Source organism: Chanodichthys erythropterus, chromosome 15 (assembly GCF_024489055.1).
Source record: "Chanodichthys erythropterus isolate Z2021 chromosome 15, ASM2448905v1, whole genome shotgun sequence".
NCBI classification, from domain to species: Eukaryota; Metazoa; Chordata; class Actinopteri; order Cypriniformes; family Xenocyprididae; genus Chanodichthys; species Chanodichthys erythropterus.
Window position 1 is genome coordinate 20,321,716 of NC_090235.1, and position 16,005 is coordinate 20,337,720.

General features: G+C 33.6%; 1 protein-coding gene across 1 annotated transcript in view; it reads right to left on the bottom strand.

Moving 5' to 3' along the window:
- Window positions 1-3,983: 3,983 nt before the first annotated feature.
- si:ch211-57n23.4 (immunoglobulin superfamily DCC subclass member 3) overlaps window positions 3,984-16,005 on the bottom strand; it is a 31,616-nt gene continuing 19,594 nt past the window's right edge. The window contains exons 7-14 of the mRNA XM_067361323.1: window positions 12,857-13,022; window positions 12,252-12,502; window positions 9,550-9,714; window positions 9,063-9,251; window positions 6,891-7,007; window positions 6,678-6,804; window positions 4,377-4,512; window positions 3,984-4,073 (exon numbers count right to left, since the gene is read on the bottom strand). Of these exons, the coding sequence (XP_067217424.1) occupies window positions 3,984-4,073; window positions 4,377-4,512; window positions 6,678-6,804; window positions 6,891-7,007; window positions 9,063-9,251; window positions 9,550-9,714; window positions 12,252-12,502; window positions 12,857-13,022 (1,241 nt within the window). The remainder of the gene's footprint in view (window positions 4,074-4,376; window positions 4,513-6,677; window positions 6,805-6,890; window positions 7,008-9,062; window positions 9,252-9,549; window positions 9,715-12,251; window positions 12,503-12,856; window positions 13,023-16,005) is intronic.

The window sequence follows — 16,005 nt, forward strand, 5'->3', positions numbered from 1 at the left end:
AATCTCTGTCTTTAATCTTTTTGGTCGGAGACATCACAGTCTCAAAGTGTTTAAAGCTTTCGTGTTTTCAGGTTCAAATAACTCAAAAGAAAATACATGTTAAAGCATTGTTTTTCCTCGTTGGTTCTAGCCCTCAAACTCTAGTACTATTTTTTTTTTTTCTCTTTTTTTCTAACCAGTGGGTCATAATCCAAACAGATGGCTGATTCACTCACTTAGGGGTGAATTCAGGGTGATTGGGACACATTTTGCCATTGAGATGACTTGGAAAAGTGTCCCAATCAAGCTGAATTCACCCTATGTGTGCTATTTTGCTGTTTGAAATGTTTATAAAAGTGCATTTGGTATCTGCACATTAACATAAGGGTGATTTACCCAAATTGAAGTGTAGAATATATAGGCAAATAGACTCCCAAATCGCATCTTTGCCGACCTGCTGCTTTTGACCCACTGTTTTTTTAGATTCCTAACAAACACTTTCACATTCTCTTTGTCAGCTACAGAGAAATGAAAAATGAAAACAGGCGTTTATCAAAATGGACGTATAAAAAAAGCAATAACAATAATTAAAATATTAATAATAATAATAACATTACAAAAATGGACATCTTTCCAAACCAAGGTAGGTACCATGACAACTTTGTGAAAGAGAGTAGAAAAAACGTTCTACAAAAAGAACCAAATATTGTTTAAAATATGAGTAATCTAATGTTTCCCACTATACGAATCACGCTATACAGCTACGAATCTAAAATCCTCCCATTTTTCTTTCTCGAAACATTTCAGTTCTTTCAAATTCAACATAAGGATGGGAGTTTTAGTCTATGGAAGGGCTGTTTTGAACTGCAGTGATTGTGGGTAAACGTTTCACACTCATTGTGTTCAAAAGGTCAACCTGAAGTAGAGTAGAGCGTCTTTAGGAAAGCAGTTTTAAAGGATGATATTCTTGGTTAAATCATCACAGAACGTCATTTGCTTTCTTGATACGTATCAGTGAAAAAGACAAGTTCTTTGGTTCCATTCATATGTTACTGTATAGACATAGTTCCCTTGACTCTTTTTGACAGGGTATCTTCGACCTCTACTGACCTCAGGTTTGACCTACGGTTAAGGCCCGTTCACACCAAGATATACACACCAACAATAAAGATATATTAGTTCTAAAAATATAAGGATAGCACTGTCCACACCATAAGATAACGATATAGAGAAACGAAATATTGTTGGAATGACTTTCAGAACGATTTTTTTTCCTGCTGTTGAACGATAAAAACGAAGAGCCAATCAGAATCCATTCTAATTTAAGCGTTCACGTATTTAAAATGGCTGATGACAAGTTATCTGCCGATGTCCAAAAAAAGCCACTATTTTGTGACAAGTCAAACCCCTCTTTTCAAAGATACTTTAAAGAAAATGGATATGTGGAAAACAATATCGCTAGTTTCAACAACATTTTCTTGGTTCCTTTGAAGTTGAAAATCTAGACGTTGTTTTTATTTCACTATATTGAGTTTGTCAGCTAAATTCACTGATAGGTTAGATTGATTACACTAGCTATTCACTCGAAACAGCATACTGAGGACATCTGCTGGTTAAAACCGTGTAAATGCAACAAGAATAGCAAAAACACTTTGAAACCGCAGCGCATGAGCTTAGAATAAACAGACCGTTATCGTTCGTTGGTGTGGACGCAAATATAGTTATCGTTATGATTATCTTTATAGTTATAGTTCTTGGTGTGAATGGGCCTTTAGCCAATCACAAAACACACATTTACATACATATACCGTACACTCTTGTATGTTCCTGTGCTTTGGTTATGAAGTGTAACAAAATATAAAGGTTACAAATGTAAAATATGAAAGAGGTATTTGGCATTATTATTATCATTCTACTATTTGGCAAGTTCAACTCTATTATCATAAAAAGGACACAAATGTTCCTTCTCTTATATCAACATATAAAATCTCCTTGAAAATATATCCCATTTTCATTTTAATTCAGTGTTAAAAGGTTTTCAAACAAAAATCTGACAGTTCAGTGTCAAAAGAGGGAAGATGTGAAATTTGACTATTAAAGCTTATTATTCACTCTTAAAAATAAAGGTTCTTTATTGACCTCGATGGTTCCATGAAGAAGTTTTAACATCCAAAGAATCCACTAAAGGTTCTTTATAGTAGAAAAAGGTTCTTTAGATTATTTAAATGTTCTTTTTTTTTTAAGAAGGTTCTTTGAGGAACCAAAAAAGGTTCTGCAAAACCCCCTTTTTTTTAAGAGTGTTGTTGCAGATATTTGTGTGAATAGGTTTGTTATTAATAAAGTACATTTTATTGCAGCTTCCCCTTTTAACATGAACTGTAAAAGCGTCAACACAATGGCTTAGGAAATGAGTATAAAGACAAATGAAAACCTTAAAAATTGTACATCTTTGGATATCATAAAGCTTGGTTTTCATATCAAAAACATTTTTGGATAATCTGCTGCCATGCCTGTTTGTTTGGGGGAAGAGAGAATGCGTCGGTTTCTCGGTAAACCCAAAATCAACCATCATCTCGCAGCTCCTTCAAGTTCCCATGGCAACCGATTTGGCATCTGGAGAAAAGACCAGTTGGTTTGGCTGAAAAGAATCACTTTGGATAAACATCCATATTCCTTGGTGGGAAGCAAAGTAGCCTAAGCTTTTGGTTAAATGAAAAAGGTATCCACATGAAAAGGCCCAAAAATATCCTCAAGGGTCCACACTTTCCATGCAAACTTCATATCGCATTTTCCGAACAAAACAAATCCCTCTCTCTTCCTGCTCTTTCATCATTTTCTTTGGAGTTTAGCAGCATCAGAGAGGAATCCTTCGGAATGGCTTGACAGGATCCAAATCATATCCAAAATGTACGATGCACTTTTGCATCAAAGGTGTTTTTGAAGTAATGGTTGTGTACACATCTCTGGACGATGATGAGGTAGGGAGGGGTTCCCAGACAGCTTTTGTCTGCTAAGGCAATATTTGGAGCAGCCAAGGTCACACTCTCCATGGCAGTCGACCAGATGGGCACCTGAATACAGGTTCTGGAGGCAGATGGCACAGGCACAGGCAGTGGGAAGAGTAGCGGGTATCTGGACATTTTTTGGCTGAGGTAGGCGTGCTTTATCAGCAGGGACTAATGTTAGCCCAAAATAACATTCTGAGGTAGCTATCTTTGGAGGTATACAGCTTTTGGTGGGTGTTACGAAAGATAGGAAAGCGGGAAAGCTGGGAAGAATCCATCACCTTTATGGTTCCTCTGGGGTAGCCTGCCTCGAGGCATGTACGGTGAAACATATAACAATCAATTTATTTGAACTCACACAACCACAAGCGAAGGCAAAAGCAAGGCCACGTTATTAATCTTGGTAAATATCCGAGCTAAGGCTAACAAATGGAACAAACCTCTGTTCCCTGTAATCAACTGAGATTATAGCTTGTTTTGTAAATCATGTAGTTCGCTGAATCTTATGTAAGAGTTTGAAGAGAAATAATGTTTGGTCTTTATATCCGGCATCAGTTCGGACACAACATTAGGCTACGTTTTATTACCAAAGGGCGCATTGCGAAAGGAAGTTTTGGTTTTAGCAGAAAGCCCTTTTGGTAATAAAATATAAAGTTGTTTTTGTATCACGTTTTGCTTGGTTTTGCTTCCATTGTGTATTCAGGCTCAGGAAGAGTGCCGTAAAACTATTTGTAACTTAGCATGCATTAAAAACCGTGTAAAGCATTTCCTAAGGCTATCATTTGGTGTTCTTGTGCAGATCTTAAAAGAGTCAAGCTTTGGTTCTGAAGGGAGGAAGCAAAGAAACAAATGGGACAGTTAATTAGCAGTTAATTTACACCCTTTAACACTAGCAGCAGTTTAGGTGACAGCCAGGGCAAGGTAAATATGGATTAAAGGGGACTTTGGTGGACAGGCTAGGCAGAGGAACCACAAAGAGTGAGATCACTGAGGCTAGTGCTAGCCAGTGCCCGTGCCTGTGCCTGGCAGACTGGACGAGTGCTGCTCGATAAGAACCTGGCATTGGGTCTGGCGATCTATATTAGGACCCTGAAAAAGAGAAAACAGCGATTAGTATGATATGCTACCTTTTTATGAAACCCAGAGCCCAAGTTTCACTAGGAGATTTCCCATAGCTTTAGCATCTCAGTGAGTGCACTGCAAAGTATTGTTACTGATGATATAAACTCTGTTAGCAGACAAGAAAAGGTGGAAAAGTGTTTTGGCAGTAAAACAACATTTCCTGCTGAGGAAGCTGGTGAGTCACAAGCTATAAAAATAGACAATCTGCTAAAGACGGCTTTTTCTCAGTTATAATGCAATGCGAAGCTAGACCACAGATGATAGTCTTACCTGAGGAACTAATTCAATGCCTTGAGCAGGCCGTGTTACTCCCTCTTTTGTGATGCCGTTGCTCTGAGAATGGTGCCCTGCATCTTCGCCCTGTGGCACAGACCAGCTGTCCTGAGTCCCTTTCCTACAGAGGAAACTGAGACAAAATAGATTAAATGCATTTATTGAACTTATATATATCAAAGTCTTTATATAATGTATTTATTACATTTATATATACAGTAGAACTCAAAAGTGATGGGAAAATTGACATCTTCACCCTTTATTGAAATATTAAGATTAAAAAATTGTGTTACACTTTATTTGAAGGCGTCCGTGTTACAGTGTAATTACATTATAAATTATACATTTAAGTACTGTGAAATAATAATTAACTTCATGTACTTATTATAGGGTTAAGGCAAGGATGAGGGTTTGGTTAAGGGTTAATTGCAAGTAATTATGCATAATGTATCGTTATTACTATAGTAACTACATGTAACATGTGTAACAATGACACTGTAAAATAAAGTGTTACCAAAATTTGTTGAAGATTTTGTAAGTATATTTATGCCAAACATGCCAAATTGTGTGGATATAATTTTTGTTTTTCTATGCATTTTTTTTTTTTTTTTTTTTGCATAGTAAAATAAAATCTGTAGCTGTAGTTTGCCCTTTTTTGCCAATTCATTTTGTCAGATAAATACCTTAACCAAGTTTAGTATTTTGTTCTTCCCTCATATTTAAAATATTAAAAAAATAAAATTAAAATATTTAGATGGTTTAATCAAATTTGTAGGGTCATTAAAAACAAATATTCCCTCCGGACATCACTTTTGGCCACTACTATATATACATACATACATACATACATACATACATACAAACAAAAGTTTGGAACCACTAAGATTTTTAATGTTTTTAAAAGAAGTTTCGTCTGCTCACCAAGGCTACATTTATTTAATTAAAAATACAGTAAAAACAGTAATATTGTGAAATATTATTACAATTTAAAATAACTGTGTACTATTTAAATATATTTGACAAAGTAATTTATTCCTGTGATGCAAAGCTGAATTTTCAGCATCATTACTCCAGTCTTCAGTGTCACATGATCCTTCAGAAATCATTCTAATATGTTGATTTGCTGCTCAAGAAACATTTATGATTATTTTCAATGTTGAAAACAGTTGTGTACTTTTTTTTTCAGGATTCCTTGATGAATAGAAAGTTCAAAAGAACAGCATTTATCTGAAATACAAAGCTTCTGTAGCATTATACACTACCTTTCAAAAGTTTGGGGTCAGTAAGAATTTTGATTTTGATTTTTTTGAAAAGAAATTAAAGAAATGAATACTTTTATTCAGCAAGGATGCATTAAATCAATCAAAAGTGGCAGTAAAGACATTTATAATGTTACAAAAGATTAGATTTCAGATAAACACTGTTCTTTTGAACTTTCTTTTCATCAAATAATCCTGAAAAAAATATTATACACAAATATTTTGTACAATTGTACACATTAAATGTTTCTTGAGCAGCAGATCAGCATATTAGAATGATTTCTGAATTATCATGTGACACTGAAGACTGGAGTAATGATGCTGAAAATTCAGCTTTGCATCACAGGAATAAATTACTTTGTGAAATATATTCAAATAGAAAACAGTTATTTTAAATTGTAATAATATTTCACAATATTACTGTTTTTTACTGTATTTTTAATTAAATAAATGTAGCCTTGGTGAGCAGATTAAACTTCTTTTAAAAACATTAAAAATCTTAGTGGCTCCTTGGCCCTTGAATCTGATTGGCTGAGAGCCATGCCATATTCTAGTGATAACTACCTTTTTACAGTTTGTAATTGTTTTTTTAGGCAAGAATGTAGTTGTTTAGACCTGTAATATGTGACTCATATTTAATCATGGCGCCTATTTTACAATTTGTTTAGGTGTTTTCGGAGATGCGAGCTCCAGGCCATCAGCGGCCCTTCAGTGCTCATGTACCCGCTGAGAACAGCTTCATCTTGGCCAGTGCTTCAAGGATTTGCCGCTGGCTCTTATAGTGGTTAAACATGAGATAGAATTCATTTTGGGTACATAAAACGGTCAATCTTTGGTCTTATTAATCTATAACTTGTTCCTGAGCAAATCGAATTGGGCTATGATAAATTTAATAATTTAATATTAGGGCTATATTTAACTTGCATCCTGTAGAGCACTGCTTTTGTACGTTTGACTGAATTGGCTATTGTTGTTAAACTTGTGAAGTGAATTAATATGAAAATATGACATGACATCATCTAACCAAAAGCTCCATTACCTGCGCCGATATCCGAACATGAGGAAGAGCACGCAGAAAATGATGCAGGCCATGCCAATGTGGATGCCAACCACAATACTGCTGATCGAGCTCTCCACACCCCTGCAGTTACAGTGAGTTTCCTCTCCTGAACCAAAGAACATGATCATTATACAGTGCACTTAAAAATAAAGAGCATATTTAAGTGTGCCAAATTAGCGAATGCTGATTTACCCGCTCTGGTTTTAGCACTTGTTCCGTCCTCAGCCAGTGACACAAGTTTTTTTGAACAGTCGCTCTCTCCATTGCCATTGTAGGCCACCAGTTTGACTTCATACACAGAGCCGGGGTCTATGGGGGAAAACGGAAACGGTCAGTATCGCACACACTGCAAATCAATCAAAGATACTCATGCATTCGCCTCACATACACAATCTAAGATATACATCGAGCTGGCTTTGTTGACTTTGCAGTCACAGTAGAACTATTGATCAGCTGAGTCATGGGGATTGAGGTCTTCTGTAAAACCTTCTGCTCTTTCTTTTATTTTGACAATTTTCTTTGTACGTGATGTAAGATCTGCTTTCAATTTTCACTCCTTTCTGAGTTCTCGGAAATTCACACTTTTGTCATGTAGTAATACTAGGAAATATTCTCAGAAGAGTGTTTGTTCTCTAGGACTCATGACATACTTGAGCGAGGGAACATTTCAACGGTCTTAATGGCTTCTTCAGAGGTGCTGTAACAGGTCATTTAGACTGAATTGTGAGAGACTATTCAGTATAAATCATCAAAATAAGCAGGGGTAGATGGAAACTGATGGCTTTTTGTGCAGATTATGTGGGGAAAAGTATTTAATTGTACTAAAGTACAGATGACAATAAAACTCTTGACTTGAACCCTTAAAAGTAGGCTATTTATACGCTTAAAACAGGGATTTTCATACTTTTTGATGCCAAATAACCCCAAATGTGGTGATCCAAAAAATATAAAGGTAGTTATATATTTTCAGTTATTAAAAAAAATGTACACTGTGTGAGGAAAAAGTGTATTATAAAGAAATGATTTGTTTTAAATTAAATAATTGGTATTTTGTATTTTTATTGTACTGAAGCTAAAGCAAATTATTAAAATTATTATTAAATTATAATTTTAATAATTACGGAAGAGGATTAGGGCCAAGCAATAATAAGAAAATAAAACCATCTCGAGATTAAAGTTGTTAAATTTCGAGAAAAAGGTTGAGATAAAATGTTGAGAATAAAGTCATTAAATTACAAGAAAAAAGTCGTTAGATTATGAGAACAAATTCGTTAAATTATGAGAAAAAATGTCGTTAAATTTCAAGAAAAAAAGTCGAGATAAAATGTTGAGAATAAAATCATTAAATTACAAGAAAAAAGTCGTTAGATTATGAGAACAAATTCGTTAAATTATGAGAAAAAATGTTGTAAAATTTCGAGAAAAAAAGTCGAGATAAAATGTTGAGAATAAAATCATTAAATTACAAGAAAAAAGTCGTTAGATTATGAGAACAAATTCGTTAAATTATGAGAAAAAATGTTGTAAAATTTCGAGAAAAAAAGTCGAGATAAAATGTTGAGAATAAACTTATTAAATTACGAGAAAAAAGTCGTTAAATTTCGAGAAAAAAGTCGAGATAAAATGTTGAGAATAAAATCATTAAATTACAAGAAAAAAGTCATTAGATTATGAGAACAAATTCGTTTAATTATGAGAAAAATGTCGTTAAATTTCGAGAAAAAAAGTCGAGATAAAATGTTGAGAATAAAGTCATTAACATAATTTAACGAATTTGTTCTCATAATTTAATGACTTTTTTCTCGTAATTTAATGACTTTATTCTCAACATTTTATCTCGACATTTTTCTCAAAATTTAACAACTTTAATCTCGAGATGGTTTTATTTTTTTATTATTGCTTGGCCCTAATCCTCTTCCGTAAATAATAAATTAATATTATATCAAATTCTTATTTTTTAACTATTACAATACATTTATTATTATTATTATTATTATTATTAATAACTATTTTATTTATATTAAAATTGCATCTTTTTCTCCCCACTATTAGAGTAATGTTAGATGTATAAAGCTCAAAAACACTTTCAGATTTTGTATTTCACTTTTCACACTAAATATAATTGTTGAACAGTTTAAGGTTTTACTTTGACAGCCTTAAAATAAATAGAATTCTCAAATATTCTGCGGACTCCAAGAGCCCTGTTGCGGCTCCCATATTGAAAAGCTCTGACTTGAGATATAAAATGCATGAATTTAATTGCATTTGATAACAAAACAGCAAAGCATATGGCACCTGCAAAAATATATCGCATGTATTGTTGCATAATATAGTTTACACAAACAGAAACCCGTTATCCCTCACCGAGACGAGAGAAGGTGTGAGCGTTAACATGGCATGGCAGCTGAATCGGCCCCTGGATCTCTCCATGGGGGACCCTGCGGTATGACAGTCGGAAACCCTCCGTTTTCCCAGGCTTACTGGGCAGCTCCCATAGGACCTGGACTGCTGTGCTGTTTATTGCTTTGGTGAAAAATGTAGGTGGACTGGGCACTAGATGAAGAAAAACCATTATAATGAGCTCAGAAGAATAAGGAACACTGTCAAAGTTCATTCTGTTGAAGCAAAAAACATAAGGTGGGTGTGCAAAAAGAAGCCATTTAATGAATGAAACAGATGCTCGAACATCTGTGACAAAACAGATCTGATCAGAGGGAAAGGACATGGGTGCGGAGCTAAAAATGCTGACGTGGCTCAGAGAAGAGACAGCCGGGGAGAGAGAGGGAGAGTTTGAAATTGTAAAACATGAACCAAACAGCATACAGTGTGCGATCTGTATGTAAATACATACCGCCCCCTAGTGTTGTGGAAACAACAGTGCTGGACCGTTCACTGGCACCCAGAGGAGAGTAGGCCTTCAGGTAGATGGAGTAGGTGGTCGCAGGTTCAAGGTTTGTGAGGTCATGCTGAAATGTTGTCTTACTCACGGCCTCCTGTAGCTCTTTACTCTCAGGCTCTGAAAGCAAAAGTGCACCGATTATTGAGTGCATCAGCCACAATTCTCATCATTTTTAACTGTAAAAAAACTGTAAAAATGTGATGGTAAAATCCTGTTAATTGGTTAACAGTAAGTTCACTTACGATATATAGTGAATAACTGTAATAAATCTAACAGGACATTTCATGTAGTTTTATAGTAAAATACGGTTAATTTTACAGTTTTTAGAAGTGAAAAACAACGAGCCATCTTATAATTTACAGTGAAAACATGTACATAGACATTCCTAGAATTTCCTGTGTGACAAGTTATAATGTTACTTTTTGTTATTAGTTATGTACGCTAGGATCTTACATTACAACTTGTGTTGTTAAATGAATGTTTATTGCATTATTTTAGTTTCATGTTTTACCATGATGGTGTTTTGTGTTGTTTTGTTCACCTTCTATATAGTAATATTTACCTCAGCTCGTGGAAAAGCTGCTTGTGTCATGATAAACTTTGATTCATCATGAATCTTTTCATTACCAACTGTTTTTTTTGGTGGTTTTCAGTGTATTATAAAAGGTTTTTAGTACTTCAGTAGGATGGTATATTAACATTATCAGTTAATGAAATATTTTTTTTTACTGTAAATATTTTAATCCGTAAAACCTAAAATGTTGCTACCATACCCCCTGAACAAAACTATAGAAACTCACATAGAATTTGTAATGGTTTTAATGGTTACAAAGGGAATGGTAATGGTATTTTAATGGGAACTGTAATGGCTCCAGTGGGTCTCTCTCTACTGGTAATTTATTGCATGTCTTGGCATGATAGACCACTAAACCTTAATGGAATATGGCCCAAAACACACTACTGGACAGGGTTGCCAGGTCTGTGTAATAAAACGCCAATTTAAAATAGCCAAAAACAAGCCCAATGACCCTATCCAAATGTATTTATTTATGATTTAATGCCATATCAGCAGCAATGGCTATATTCATGGCAATCAGCAGTATCACTTCAATACATTGTTTATAATAATTTAACAATTTTGTCTTAAAAACAATCACTATACAAAATCAGGCATATATACCAATAACAACATTAATAATAACAAGACCCTATCCAAATATCAAAACTTACAGAAGCTTGTTTCCGCCACTAAATAAAAAAATTAAAAAGGTAATTGCGACTTTTTATCTCCCAATTGCAAGTCTTTATCACGCAATTCTGACTTTATATCTCACAATATTGACTTTATAACTCGCAATTCTCACTATATCACGCAATTCTGACTTTATATCTCGCAATTCTGATTTTATATGACGCAATTCTGACTTTATATCTCGCAATTCTGATTTTATATGACGCAATTCTGACTTTATATCACGCAATTCTGATTTTATATCACGCAATTCTGACTTTATATCGCAATTCTGATTTTATATGACGCAATTCTGATTTTATATGACGCAATTCTGACTTTATATTTTGCAATTCTGACTTTATATCTCACAATTAGGAGTTTATATCTCACAATATTGACTTTATAACTCGCAATTCTCACTATAACACGCAATTCCGAGTTTATATCACACAATTCTGACTTTATAATTGCAATTCTGACTTTATATCTCGCAATTGGGAGTTTATATCACACAATTCTGACTTTATATCTCGCAATTGGGAGTGTATATCACACAATTCTGACTTTATATCACGCAATTCTGACTTTATATCACGCAATTCTGACTTTATATCTCACAATTCTCACAATAACACGCAATTGCGAGTTTATATCTCACAATTATGAATTAATATCTTGCAATTCTGACTTTATAATCGCAAGTTTGGAGAAAAAAGTGAGAGATAAACTCGCAATTTCAAGAAAAATGTCAGAATTGTGAGATGAAAAGCCGCAATTACCTTTTTTATTTTTTATTTCATGGTGAAAACAAGCTTCCATAAAAACTCCCATGCGTAAAATACATATTTTACAGTCATACACAATTATACACAATTTCAACTTGAAAAACACTAGTAGTAATCATAAACAGTCTGTTTTCATAAATGAGCTCAAAGTCCCCTCGCTCACAGTTTTATCATTGGATTTGGTAGAATGTAAAATATTTCATGCATTTCAGTCAATTATATTTTATGCAAAAAAGCCAAGTTTACAAGTAGCCAAGGGAAAACTTGGCAACACTGCAGGACACCATTAGGCAATGGTTTTATTGGTAAACAGTTGATGGTTTGTAATGGTATTTGTAGAGGAAACCATTAGAACTTCTGTGATGGTTTCTATTGTTTTTTTCAGCAGAGGTATTTTTTACAGTTACAGCTGCCAGTTTTTTTTCTCCATACATTTCACATATTATATAGAGAGCAAAATGCATTCAGTTCAGAAAAATCGAAGGCTCGAGGGTCTGTCCAAATAAACCTACGTCGCGCACTTGAAAAAGTTGTACCCACTTCCAAATGGCCCCAAAGGGCAGTGCCTAGGGAAGGTTGCGAGTGTATGTCTAGAAGTGGAGATAAAAGCAGCCCAGAACTCCAGAGGCACTTACCGCCATACTTGCGGATGTGCAGCACATATCCAATTATCCCGTCTGTGATTTCGGCCGGCGGCTGGGTCCAGGAGAGCTGCAGGGTGGTTTTAGATAGAGCCGTGGCTTTCAGGCCCTGAGGGGAATCGGGCAGCTCTTTGGCCAGGGACACAGCCAGTCGAGCACTAGCCTGGTTAGTGCCAGCAGAGTTTTCAGCGATGCACTGGTATATGGCCTCATCCTCTGATGTGATGCGAGTCACGGCCAGGGTGCTAAAAGCATTAAAAATCATTAAAAAAAACTATACTGTGAATGTATTGCAAGATGTTGTAACCTTGTTAACATTCACAGAGTTTGGATGACAGAATCTAAAACAGGTGAAAACTGACATCTAGTGGAGAGAAGATGGTAATGCCTCCAGACATATAAAAAAATACAAAAAATCTAAAGAGGTATCTACACATATAAGCAGAAACCATTTTAGATAGCCTATCTATTAAAAAAAAAGATTAAAAAAATTTTGGTAATTTTTTTTGTTTACAGTATAGGCCTTTGTATTTCTGAATGTTTATTTCAGCAGTAAGTTTGTGTATTCCTGTTGATATTTGTGGGTTTCCTGTGTGTACCTGTTATTGTTAGTGAGTTTCACATTGTCACCAGGTGTGAGTATCTTTCCATTCTTCAGCCATATGATATGAGGTTCAGGAACACCCTGAGCCACACATGTGAACACAGCACTGCCCCCTGCTGGCTTAGACACAGACTGCGGCCACTGAATGAACTCTGGAGGAGCTGTGGAAAGAGAATGAAAAGGGTTATTATAGTTCACTTAAACTAAAGCCATTACTTAAAATAAAATATATGTTAACTGAAACAATATATATATATATATATATATAAATAGTTTTATGTCAGCAAGTTGCCAAGGAAACATTTCTAATTTTCACTTAGTGTAATTTGGTGTACTAAAATAACTAAAACTAAACTGAAATAAAACAGATAAAAACTGTATAGACATATTTAAAAAAAAGAAGAAGAAAGAAACCAAAAAATTACAACAACAAAAAAACCCAACAAAAATACTAAAATTTCAACAACAAAAAAAATGAAAATGGAAAATATAAAAATTAAAACTATAATAGTATCTCAACTAAAATAAAATACAAAAAACAAGACGACATTTATATGACCAATTTAATCACGTAATTGGTGACACTTTACAATAAGGTCCATGAGTTAATGTTAACATTAACAATGATCAATGCATTTTTACAGTATTTATTAATCTTTGATAAAGTTAATTAATAAAAATACAACAGTTCATGTTAGTTCAGGTGCAGTAAATAATAATAACACATACAAAATATAACTTTAATAATTAATTAAAATAATATAATTTTATTAATGAAAATAAATTAACTAACATTAAGATTAATAAATGCTATATATTTACTAATATAGTTTACAAATGTTACCAAATTAACCTTACTGTAAAGTGTTACTGTCATATCAAAACCAATTGAATAATATGAATAGTTTTAAAATGTGTCTAATGTTTTGATCTCTGAAAATAAAAATTACATTTCTGTTATGAATATGAACATTTTAATGCAGCACAGACAGTATGATACAGAAACACAGCTCATATAAGAAGCAGAGATACATTTGTTTAACATCAAGACATTAATATTTTACCAGCTATATGGCCCTTATAGAACGCACTTAATTCAACAATCAGATCTTGAACTTAAACTCTAGTTTTTATAACTGCTCTCTCTCTCTCTTCATAAATGAGCCTGCAGCCTGTCGTCTGGCTCAGCCGCACAGATGCAGGTTCATCGTTCCGCTTGACACCTCTTCAGTGTCCGCACAATGGCCATGCATATATGTAGAGCTCTCCAGACCACAGGCCCATGCATCTCATTGATCTACTGACACCCACCACAACCAAACACCCCCAAACGAGCCCCTTCTACCTGGGAAGAGGGTCCGAAGTGGTCTGTGGAGGTGTGGAAGGTCATAGGTCAAAGGGAGCCCTATTTCAATAGAGAGCTACTAATCAGGCACCGATCTTTAAAACAGCGCAGCTCCCCCTTCAATTGAGGTCAAAATTTTTAAAACCGTTAGACAAAAATATAGATTTGGCAGATCAATATGAGCTGCAGAGAAGCTGTTTAATTGGGTTTCACAGCTGATTGTTGTTTTTCATCATTGCAATTCTGAAAATGAAGAAAAATGAAAAAATGAAGTTGTTCTTTTTTTTTTTTTTTTTTAAATCTAATTCAGAATCTATTGATAATGAAAGTCAGTACACTTAAATTGTAAAAAAATAAAATAAATGAAGAGCAAATGGATACTTTTGGAAAATATATTGGCACCTCTAAAAAATAATATAACATAAAACAAAGAAATATACATTAGATTAATTACTTTTTTCATATAACTCCCTCCTTTTTAAAAAAAAAATATGTATTGATTTATTATTTATTAGTTATTTATCATCATTATTATTATTATTAGTAGTAGTAGTAGTAGAAGTAGTAGAAGTATTTTTATTTAAATAATAATTATTTATTATTTTATTAATTATTATCTATTTAGGTATATGTGGTTATAAGAGTCTTAAATATGAATAATATATATCTGTTATATGTCTATATCTAATATACTCTAATATCTAATATATATATATATATATATATATATATATATATATATATATATATATATATATATATATATAAATATAATATTATATATATTTTATATTTTTTATATATTTTATATATATATATATATATATATATATATATATATATATTTTTTTTTTTTTATAAAAAAAAATATGCAAAAGTATCTTATTATGTAATTGTTGGTTATTGTTTGGTGGTGGGTATTATAAAAAATGAAATAAAAAAAGAAAGAAGAAGAAAAAGTCAACAATTACTGGAAAAAATATGTCTTTATAAAAGAAATGTCTATTTGTATAATGTAAATGATTTGAATGGAAATACATAATAAAGTATAAAAAAAATATAAAAAAATACATTTATAAATAAAAATAGTATATAAAAAAAACGGGCACAAAAAAGACTGAAAATGTATATAACCTAAGGTTTAGTATATCATGACAAGACATCAAGAACCACTATAAAAACACAAAATTCATCATATGGGTCCTCGTAGGCCTGAAATGAAAAATGCAGCCTTTAAAAACACTTCACTGGGTTCTGCTTAGACATTAGGGTCAAAGTGAAAAGTGGGAGGGGCTGGAGGGGTGTGTGTATAATGAAACTATAGCAGGGCACAATAGGACAGAGGTCACTTCAGACCTCCAGACGCAATCTGAATGAACGGCGGTCACACACACACACACACACACAGTGTGTGCATGAGGAGGGGGTGTCATTCATCAGCCACGTCATTGTGGTTCTCTTCTCTCCCAAGAAGCACTTCATACTTGAACCTGAGTAGAACTGTTGATGAATAGACATCCTTGAATAGAAATGTTTTAAACTGAGGGCCTTGAGAGGGAGACGATACATGCTGCATCTGTCTGGCTGATATACACAAATGTTTGGAATAAAGATAAGTCTCTTATGATCACCAAGACTGAATTTATTTGACTAAAAATACAGTAATATATTCTATTTGAATATATTTTAAAAAGTAATTTATTCCTGTGATCAAAGTTGAATTTTCAGCATCATTACGCCAGTCATCAGTGTCACATGATCCTTCAGAAATCATTCTGATATTCTGATCTGCTGTTCAG